Raw genomic sequence first — 10894 nt, forward strand, 5'->3', positions numbered from 1 at the left:
TGCAGAGAACATTAATTATGAACACGACTGTTCTGGGCAGTTTAAATACATAAGCAGTTTCCACTACAATCTAGTTGCCCTTCCACAGGCATAAAACTACTGCTGTAAAATTTCTGCTTCTATTTGAAAGGCAAAGGACAGAGGATTTTTAAAGGTCATATACGGATTACACTTCCGGGTTTTGCTACTCTGGCAGCAGTTATACATGGGCAGCTAGCCAACTTTCAAATCACAACAAAATGCCTACGTTCCAACTGTGGTGCCGGTACATATGTCCTATAAGACATCAACCAGCCAGCAGTCCCACCTTTTCTCCTGTTCCCTACTCTATCTATCCTGGAAAAAAAAAAAAAAAACAGACAGAAAGCAGCTCCAATCTCAATAGTCATTAGTCTCTGGAGAATTGTGGGTAATGTAGTTCCCCCAATCCTGCACGCCCAACCCCCGCCCCTCGACTTTCCGAGGCTGCAGAAAGACCTGTGGTTTCATCCATACAAACCCAGAGACCACAACCCCAAAGTGCTTTGCGCCACACATGAGGCGTGGCCAGCGCGCCTGCGCTGCCTGCAGCAGCCGGCTACTAGAGTCAGCAGTAGTCCTGTTCTGACGTCGGGTACCGGGCAGGGTCTAGAAAGATGTGGGTGTTTGGCTACGGGTCCCTCATCTGGAAGGTGGACTTCCCCTACCAGGACAAGCTGGTTGGTTACATCACAAACTACAGCCGGCGCTTCTGGCAAGGCAGCACTGACCACCGCGGGGTTCCGGGCAAGGTAAGGAGCCAGCGCCCCATGCCCAGCTACCAGGTAGAGCACTAGGAAGGGATAATGCTCTGAGCAACCTCCTAAGCCATTTGTCCTCTCCTCTCTCCAGAACATGGACACCCTCAGGTCGCTTCAGAAGTCCGTGGTTAGTTTCTTAGGCAGAAGGCACGGGCATAGGCACACTAGCTCGCACAAGGCTGAAGTGTTTGAGCAGCGCCCTTTTCTTGGCAACCTGTCTCACAAAAATTAAAGATTAATTTTATTGTCGCCAATGTGTAAATTCGTTAATATGTCTGCATTGTGCCAGGTTTTTACTGGTTTGAATGTACGTGTGCTTGTAAGTTTCTAGGGTTTATCTTTCCAATGTTTTCAAGATACCTAAGATCATAAAAGAACTAATATCCAAGGTTATTTTCGATTTTTATGCACACGGTAATTATTTTGTCTGGGAGGTATAAGCAAAGGTATATGAGATTTGCAGTTTATTTTGAGTAATACAATGCAAAATCGACAGTACTTTAATGCTTCCTTCTCCATAGTTCTCTTAAACTATTAATGTGAAATACAAATCGTGTGATCTGTTTTTCAGTTGGTCAGTATGAATTCAGAGAATTAAAAGCAGCAAGCACACTGCTTATAAAACAAATTTTACATTGGCTGTAAAACAATCTGTGAAAGGAGAAAAAAAAAACCAGTATGAAGTAACTAGTTAACTTGTTTGGTTAACTTTTATCTAACCTTTGGAGGACTACATTTTGAATGATTCTATGTTCTCTAAAATACTCTTAAAATTCACCTACCATTCTGGTACCAGTGTGTAATCCCAAAGAGGATCACAAGTTTAAGAACTGCCTGGACCTCAAACTCAGAAATTAAAAGGGTCTGGGGCTATAGCTTAGTAGTAGAGCCCTTGCCTAGCACCTGTGAGGCCCTGAGTTCAATTCCCAGAACCATTTTAAAAACTACTCTAAAGCACAATATTCTGAAATACCGGAAAATCAGTTTTCAGAAGAGATTCTTGGAAGGGGAAAGATCAAGGTTCTGAAATGGTTTGTACCTACCCAAAAGACCTGGGCTTGAAATCATAAAAAGCATCTGAGTTAGATCATCCTAACTCGAGTTTGTCAATTAAGAATTAAGGTAGACTTTCCTGGCCTACTGGAACCCAGAGGACAAATGTTTATTTACAGGCCAACAGAAACATCATAACCAAAGAATTTCCATTTCAATAAAACAATATTCAAAACATTAAGGAATTAAGCCAAAGAAAATGCCTTTTGGCTATCAATTTATATATATATATATATATACATACATACATACATACATACATACATACATACATACACACACACACACACACACACACACACACACACACTTTTAGGTAGGTTTTCATTTTAATGACCAAGTATTAAGCAGGCATGTATGTGATTATTGCTGCATATTTTACTTCCTAGACTCAACCAAAATATGTTTCTTACAAAACACATTTAAGGAATGTGTACTGCCAGGCAGATTGCTGGTAACAAACTGTCTAATCCATACATTAAAAGTCCATGTTTATATGTTCTATGTATCACTTTAAAAAGTAAAGCTAGAAGTCAGGCATGGTGGTGCATGCCTTTAATTCCAGCACTTGGAAGGCAGAGGCAAGTGGTTCTTTGTGAGTTTGAGACCAGCCTGGTCTACATAGTGTATCCCAGGTCAATCAGAACTACATGGTGAGACCCTGTCTTGGAGGGTGGAGGAAGGGTGTCCATCAGTCTTTAAAAGGAGAAGTGGTGTGGCTCATCAAATAAAGGACAGAACTGATCTCCACATACCAGCTGTGGCATGGTGCACACTAAATAAATGTAAAAAAAAAAAAAAAAAAAAAAAAAAATAGAAACAGGAGAAGAGACCTGTAAAAGCCACTGTTTCTTTGTGTTTAAACTTACAGAGACTTAGGAAAGGAGCCATTGCACCTCGCTGCCCTAGGTTTAACATTTCTTTCATTAAAAGAAAGAAAAAAAAATCCATTTAGAAAACATTGTAACTTGACTTTATATTTATCTAAATGCTAACTACCTGGACAAGAATACAGTGACAGGACTATTCAGCAATTTGGAACAGCTCAGGTACTACTCAGGACAGAAGCTATGTCAGGTAGTTATAAGAAGATGGATACACAAATATAAGGTTTACTTACACATAATACATCAGAGAAAATAGTAAGTATGTTGGATTTCTTCCCAAGTTATTGTTGGTTTTTAGAGACAGAGTCTCACTACATATTCCTGATTGGCCTGAAAGTCACTTTATAGATCAAGCTGACCTCAAACTCAAAAGAGATTCAATTTCTTCTGTTGGGGTTAAAGGCCTGTGCCAACATTAGTGGTTCCTAAATTTACTTAAGTATATATTTGTTTTAAAAAAAACTGTTTCTCAACAAAGTAAAGATAAATATAAATATAACTGAAAAACTGGAAGCTTGTTTTATTTGATACAGGATCTTATATAGCCCAAGCTGGCTTTGAATTTGCAACCATATTCCTGAAACTCTTACCTCCAGTTCCCAATTCCTCTGAGTACCAGTGTATATACTGCCATACCTGGCAAAAGAATCATTTTAAGAATATTGTGAGCATTTACTAAATCCTTAACTTTTCTACATTAAAAGCATTCCTTACCACCCAATAAAAACACCAATCGTGACTTAGTAATAAAACATCTTCATATTCAGCTTGAAAGACCTCTTCTTAGCCACATATGGTGACGCACAGTTGTAATCACTAAACTGAGGAGGATGAGGAAAGAGAATTGCCACTTTGGGGCTAGCCTGAGTGATATAGCAAGATCCTGTCTTGTCTCAAAAATAAAAACAGGAAAGGTATGGGCAACTTGTGGCTCAGTTAATGCTAATCCCTAGTGACACATAAACTGAGCTGAGGGAGAACATCACTCCTATATTCAAGAGATAGAAGCAGAAAGATCTGAAGTTGGTTCTAGGCCATCCTAAGCTACATAGTGAATACTAGGCTAGCCTGGGCTACACAAAATCCTGTCTTTAAAAAAGGTAAGAAAAGATCCCTTCCAGGAAACCCATAGAGATAGCTGACCCAGAGAGTTCACTGACTCTGGACTGATAGTTGGGGAGCCTGCATAGGGCCGAACTAGGTCCTCTTGAATGTGGGTGACAATTCTGTGCTTGGGCAGTCTATGGAGCCAATGGCACTGGGACCTGGATTTATCCCTAGTGCATGAACTAGCTTTATGGAGCCCATTCCTTAGAGAAGGATACCTTGTTTAGCCTCAATACAGGTGGGAGGGGCTTGGTTGTGCCTCAACTTGATATGCCAGACTTTGTTGACTCCCCATGGGAGGCCTTACCCTTTCTGAGAAGTGGATGGAGGGTTGGGGGAGAGGTGAGAGGAGGTGAAAGAACAGTGGTTGTATGTAAAATGAAAAAAAAAAAAAACTTTTAAATAAAAAGACCCCTTTCTTCAGTTTCATTCGCCCTTATCAAAGAAAGCATTTACAGATATACACTACTTTTCAAAAATGTTCAAAGATGTCACTGTAGAGTTATAAATAAGAGTTCTAAGTAAGTTAGTACAACTTGAGGGGAAAGGTAAAAAGGAATGGGGTTTGTAGTTTAGCAAAGAAATTTTGGTTTTATTGCTTATTAGAATATCAGAGCCTTGAAAGGTTTAAAGCCACAAAGCTATTCTTGGCTCTTAGTGGAATAGGAGGAATCAAAATCAGAGGCAGGCAGAGAAATCTCTAAGGAGATAACTAAATGACAGAAAAGAAACAAACTGTGGTAAAGAGATGGCTCTGAGGTTAAGAGCTCATGGTGTTCTTGCAGAGAACGCAAACCCAGCACCCACAACTGCCTTTGTGTAACCACAGTTCCTACAGGGATCTTATAGCCTCACAGGCATACCCCCAACACAGAAACAGACCTATAGTTTTTAAAAATATTTACTTATTTATAGTAGGGAACAATGTACATACGCATAATTTTAAAAGACAAAACTATCAAGAACTGGATGAGTTGGGCAGTAGGGGAATTCTGCTCGGTTGCAAAACTTGACACCTTGAATATAGGCATTTCAGGTCTGCATTCCATTTCTTCCTCCTTCCATTGAATTACTGCATTTTACCAGTCTGATATTCCCAAAATATTCCTCCTATCATGTCAATCATCTGCTATCCAAGTGTTACAGGTTCCAGTTTCTAATTTCTCCCACATTTCAGTGGCTTGTTTCCACTGTTCCACTAACTTCAATCATACCTTTATTTTTTTTAGAGTCCAAAGCCCAAAATAGGCAAGTACCTACTTTTGCTACCAACACTATGAACTCTCCATTCCTTAAACTCTGCTCTGTGGCTTTACAAATCTTACTCTATGCTATCTCCAGTTATCTTTCTGAATCATCTCTCTTACATGGGATGCCACAAGCAGCAGTCTGGGAACACTGACACAGACATAGAAAAATCACCAGGAATTCAAGGCAAGCCTGGCTACATAGTGAATTCTAGGCCAACCTGGGCTACAGTCAGAAAACTATCTCAAAGGAATAAAGTTTAGTTAGTTAAAATGCACTTAGGATGGTGTAGTCATGCCAGACAGTCTATCACATATAAGAACAGTTAAAAGAAAAAAGACCAATTCTAAGCCAGGCATGTTGGTGCATACCACCCTAGCATTTCACAGAAAGAAGCAGAATCAGGAGCTCAAACCAAGCCTACATAGCAAGTTTGACGCTACTCTGGCCATGATGAGCAAAAATAAATAAATAAATACATGCATGCATACATACATACATACATACATACAGTTAATTCTAGTATCATCCTCTCAATGAGTCAGTGTGATATTTATTTAAGAAGGTATAAAAACAGCTACCTTGAAGCCCCCTTTAGCATAAATGCAAAGGTAAAGGTGCCTCAAAGCTACAAGTGAAAATTCACTTCTTCGCTCATATCTGAGGCCCACATATAGTGTAGTATATGTGAAAGCATGAACCAATAGTTTCACTAAACATACAAATAGTAATAGTATTATCAGGCACTAGACCTACAAAATCAGATCTAATAGGGGTGTGGACCAGCATTGTTTTAATCCATTCCCTAAGTAAAGTGCTTCTTACAACAGATATAGTAAAACTTTATTCTCTGACAGCTTGCTAATGTTTAGTTATTTAATTGAGAAAAAATACTTTCTACCTTTTTCAAAACAGCCTGGAAGAGTTGTGACTCTTGTTGAAGATCCTGGGGTATGGTATACTTATTTTTTTTTTTTTTTTTTACCTAATCTTAAATAAACGTGTTAGCTTTCTGTGTTTTAATAATCAATGAAATTTTATTGGTCATCACAGAAAATTTGAATTAAATTAAGTCTAAAACTCTTTTCTGTATTTGCTTTTTGGTTTTTTTTTTGGGGGGGGGTTGTTTGTTTGTTTGTTTGTTTGTTTGTTTTTGGCTTTTCAGGAGTTTTGTTTGTTTGTTTAGTTTGTGGAAAATTAGTCCAGAAGGAAAGTTACAATCAGAACACACAATAACAACAAAATGCAACCAAATATTTGTAATCTCCTTTTTCACAACTTCTCTAAGTGAGTTTGGTGACTGAGAATTTTGTGATCTTCTTTCATATTAATGGCGACAAGCACCCTACAGCCAGATTATGACTAAGAATTAAATAGAATCCTTATATCACTGGAAATTTGCCTGGAATCTAGTATTTTCAGCAAAAAACTTAAAAATTTCTTACTGACTTTATAAACAGCACTCAAAACTATAATGGGCAGTACTCAGTTTCTTTAAAGTTGGAAAGAAATTTGTACAAAACAAAACTCAAGCAGGAATGCCACCTGCCTATAAACAAACAAGGCAAAAGGATCATAAGTTCAAGGCCAGCCTTGTTCAAAAAGCTAGTCCTTATCTGAAAATAATAATAATAATAATAATAATAATAATAATAATAATAATAAAACCATTAGTAGCTTTAGTTATAGTCTGAATTACAAAATGCTTCCAGAGATTTATAGTGGGAGAGGCATCTGAAAGTACCTTATCCTCAAACCAGTAACTATAACTCCTAGACAACAAATGGCACTTTCCTTCCACACAATTTCTTGATGGAATTTAAACAAACATTTGATATTAGTTTAAAACTAAGACCTAATATAAAAATTTGATGGAAGAGACCTATCATTCTGTGCTTGATAAGAATCAATCCCTTATTCAGAATAAAGGGTCTAAATGCTGTTTTCCTTAATTGTTTATTGTCTACCCCTTTGAGGTACTTGTAAACAAAACTGCATTGACTTCTAAGACTACAAAATATACTAAGTCATAATATATCTTCACCTACTTTGATAGCACTGTAAGTATAAAACAGTGTATTCTTTTCATTTTTCAACAGGGCAGTGTATGGGGTGTTGCTTACAAACTACCAGTAGGAAAAGAAGAGGAAGTAAAAACATACCTTGACTTCAGAGAGAAAGGAGGCTACAGAACTACAACAGTCATTTTTAATCCAAAAGATCCCACAAGAAAACCATTCAGTGTTTTGCTCTACATTGGAACATGTGACAATCCTAACTATCTGGGTCCTGCACCTCTGGAAGACATAGCTGAACAAATTTTTAATGCATCTGGTCCAAGTGGAAGAAACACAGAATATCTTTTTGAACTTGCAGATTCTATTAGGAAACTTGTGCCAGAAGATGCAGATGAGCATCTCTTCTCTTTGGAAAAATTAGTAAAGGAACGTTTAGAAGGAAAATAGAACCTCAGTAGCACATAGTCACCATCTCTTCCAAACAGGCAAAGGGGCATTCTTACTTGAACATCTTAGTATTTAATGTTGTAATTGGAATATCATCTAACTTGACTGTTTATTACAAATGTCCTAAAACATATTCAGAAGATTTGCATACAGAGAAAGAAAGAGTTGAAGTTAAACAAGTGACTTCCTAACTAAATGACACAAGAACATTTGTTCACTGGAAATACAGGTCTCAATTCACTTCCTGTTTTTTTTATCAGAGTAATCATGGTTTATAGTATATATGCTTAAAATAATGTTATTAGAAATATATGGTTATAGATAAGATTCCAGCACTGACTGTTAATTCCCTTGTAATTTCGGATTAAATGAAAGTCAAATTTAGGCCAAAAGAAATTGGGTTTGTTAATATAAAATTTTCCTTAGAATTATAATATGCTATCTTCTCTTTTGGGGGGAAAAGGCATCTTACTAGAAAGTACAACTAGGTTATATAAATCACATCCACTAATAATAATGTAATTTTGCATTTCTCATAATGAAACTTGAAAAAAAAAAAGGTTTTCTGATTTACCAGTTAGTGGAAACATAATGAAAATGGTGTCTGAGTTTATAACTGTAATGTCTCAAGTGTCATTTCCTGATTATATTATGTATGCTTTTTTTATTTTTTACATCTTGTCACATAACTATTTTTATGGCTACTTAATAGGGAAGTTAATTCTTAAATTATTGGCATAAAATTAGCCTTGATTTAAGATAATTAGGTGACTTCTTTAATTAAGTTTTTCTAGAATCAACCCTGAAAGATTTTTAGTTTCATATGAAGTCTCATATTAGGTTTAAGAACTCATCAGATATCAATACCTAATATCCCAGAACTGGGGAAGTTAAAAAAGAAAGACTACCCTGAGTTCAAAGCAAGCTTAGACTTCAGAGTCAGACCCTGTCTCAAAAGAATAAGCCAGGCACAATGGATCACACCTGTAACCAATAACTGAATACTCTGAAAACTTAAATAGGAGGATCCACAAGCATTCAGGGCCAGCCAAGGCTACAAAGTGAGACCTTGTCTCAAAAAGGGCAAACAAAACTTCTCAACTAATATTTCACATGAAAAAAATACAGTAGAAAGTTATACCCCTTATCAATTTACTCAGATATCTTTTAAGTATTTTTCTAATATTTTAAATTATTAGTTTACAAGGCTGCATTTCATGTATTGAGTACTATAGAAGGTTATTACTAGCATTTATTAATATCTAATAACATGATGTGCAATTTACATAGGAAAACATATTCTCAGTTTTTAAGAACCCCTCTAAGACTGTTTCTATCATTTGCACTCATTTAGGAACTTAACAAATGCAGAAATCTAGGTCTCTCTAAACCAAAAAATTCTACAGTGTATTTAGAAATACAGAACCTAGCTTTTTCACTACCCAGAATCCCCCAGGAAATAAAGAGATTAGCATGTTTATAGAAATATGCAAAGTTAATTTTGAGAGCTCTGTATCTGTTCTCACCAATATAATGTTAAGATTGACAAGCTTCAGCCCAAAATCACAAACCAATTTACAAACACATCAGTGAGGTTACAAAATGTCAAGAATAATTCTGGGATTTCTGTTTTTGCCTTTCTAGGATTTCCATTAGAAGTTAAGCTAAGTCAAGCAGTGGTGGCACACACTTTTAATCCTGGGGGATCTGACTTTCAAGGCCAGCCTAGTCTAGAGAGTGAGTTCCAGAAGGAATTCTGTTAGAGGTGGAGGGTTGGGTTTTGGGAAGAGTTAAGCTAGAAAATACATTAACACATGTGGTATATCATCAGCATCATGAATATTTACAGGAACGCCACGTCCTTAAAAGGCCAGGAAAGGAATATTCATTGTCAGGTTGGGTAGGAAACTTAATGAAATGAAGAAATTAAATAGCACTTTATAGCTCTCGATCCAATTTAAAAATGTTCTGCTTCATTCTGCCCTAATTGCATACACAGATGCAGGCTTTTGTGCCCCATGGTAGAAATAATAGATAGCTAGACATTAACAAAAGTATGACCATAAACATTATACTTAGAAAAGAAACTATTCTGTCAGGCTTAGTTTGGTTTTGCTTTTGAGGTATGTATGGTCTTGCTGTTTTATTGGGCTGACCTGAAATTCAATACTATCTCAGCCTTTGATCTGTTGGGATTATATACATGTGCTACCTTGTCTGGAGGGGAAGAGAGAGAGGTGTGTGTAAGAGAAAGTGATCAAAGTATGTGGGGATAATATACTTCCCTTAACATTCACTGGCCAGGGGACAACTCCATGAAGTTGTTTTTCTTCTTTCATACTTAACAACTCATGTTGTTGGGCTTTCACAGTGGGCACTTTTACTCATTTAGCCACCTCGATGGCCCTTGAGTGGATTTCTAAACATCTGATCTTTCTACTCTTTTGTTTTTGTTTGTTTTGGCTATTTGGCTGGTTGGTTTTTTTTGTTTGTTTGTTTTTTGTTTTTATTTTCTTTGGATGTTTTTGAGATGGCACCTTATAATGTAGCTATGATTATCCTGGAACTCATTTGTAGACCAGGCTGGCCTCAAAGTCACAGAAACCAAACTAACTCTGCCTCCCAAGTGCTGGGATTAAAGGTATGCAGCACCAGGCCTGACCTAGATCTTTCTACTCTTAGCCCACTATTGTTACTTTTTTTCTGTCTCAAGCAACACATTCCCTTGTCAACTGACTACTGACTAAGTACCATCTAGACAAGAATTCCATATTGAAAAAGTTATTTAGAGAAATAGGAAGTGATAATTTTCAATTCTATTTGGTAAATTGATCTATTTTGCTAAAACTTCTTTCAAAGTTTGACAGCTTCCAATATACATTTTTATCTTGAAAAAGGAAAAGTAAGAAATTTCTTAATAAAATACCTGACATGCATATTATATATCTTCATAGTATCTAGTGAATTTTAATGTTTATTACAGTGTGTGATAGGATGCTTAATGAATATTACCTATTCTTAATAAATATTACAACTGTACTTTATAACATATGTTCCAATCAACATAGGTTCAATATACAAAATTCATGACCAAAAACATACCTACAGTTTGAGAATCATTTTTGATCTGTCAGATATTCTTTCAGTATTTTCCCAATCAATAGTTCTTTTGATTGGCACTAAATTTCTCTTTTCTATGGTATATCTTTTTAAAATTGTATCTTAGGAGAATACTTTATCTGTGAGCAAGTGACATCCCTAACCACTCAGCAGCTGTTAAACATCACATTACTATAATGCACCATTGATTCTTCCAAGTCAGCTATGATGAACATGTTTTTAAATGCCCTTTCAC

At 36.5% G+C, this 10894-nt stretch overlaps 2 protein-coding genes across 2 annotated transcripts in view; one reads left to right on the forward strand and one right to left on the reverse strand.

The window, feature by feature from the left end:
- Positions 1 to 10894, reverse strand: part of Asb3 (ankyrin repeat and SOCS box containing 3) — a 198676-nt gene that overhangs the window by 159914 nt on the left and 27868 nt on the right. The gene's annotated exons all lie outside the window — the stretch shown is intronic.
- Positions 572 to 7973, forward strand: Chac2 (ChaC glutathione specific gamma-glutamylcyclotransferase 2). The gene is made up of 3 exons (XM_051178752.1): positions 572 to 770; positions 5990 to 6025; positions 7174 to 7973. The coding sequence occupies exons 1-3, from the start codon at positions 636 to 638 to the stop codon at positions 7537 to 7539; spliced, it is 537 nt and encodes a 178-aa protein (XP_051034709.1). The 5' UTR covers positions 572 to 635; the 3' UTR covers positions 7540 to 7973.

The sequence above is a fragment of the Phodopus roborovskii genome, unplaced genomic scaffold (assembly GCF_943737965.1).
Source record: "Phodopus roborovskii unplaced genomic scaffold, PHOROB, whole genome shotgun sequence".
Taxonomy (NCBI): domain Eukaryota; kingdom Metazoa; phylum Chordata; class Mammalia; order Rodentia; family Cricetidae; genus Phodopus; species Phodopus roborovskii.

Bases quoted from the DNA above. Each gene is read 5' to 3' on its own strand.
- Chac2 (XM_051178752.1), top strand. From the start codon at position 636: ATGTGGGTGTTTGGCTACGGGTCCCTCATCTGGAAGGTGGACTTCCCC. The intron at 771-5,989 runs GTAAGGAGCCAG...TTTTCAAAACAG, and splicing joins ACCGCGGGGTTCCGGGCAAG to CCTGGAAGAGTTGTGACTCT. The intron at 6,026-7,173 runs GTATGGTATACT...ATTTTTCAACAG, and splicing joins CTCTTGTTGAAGATCCTGGG to GGCAGTGTATGGGGTGTTGC.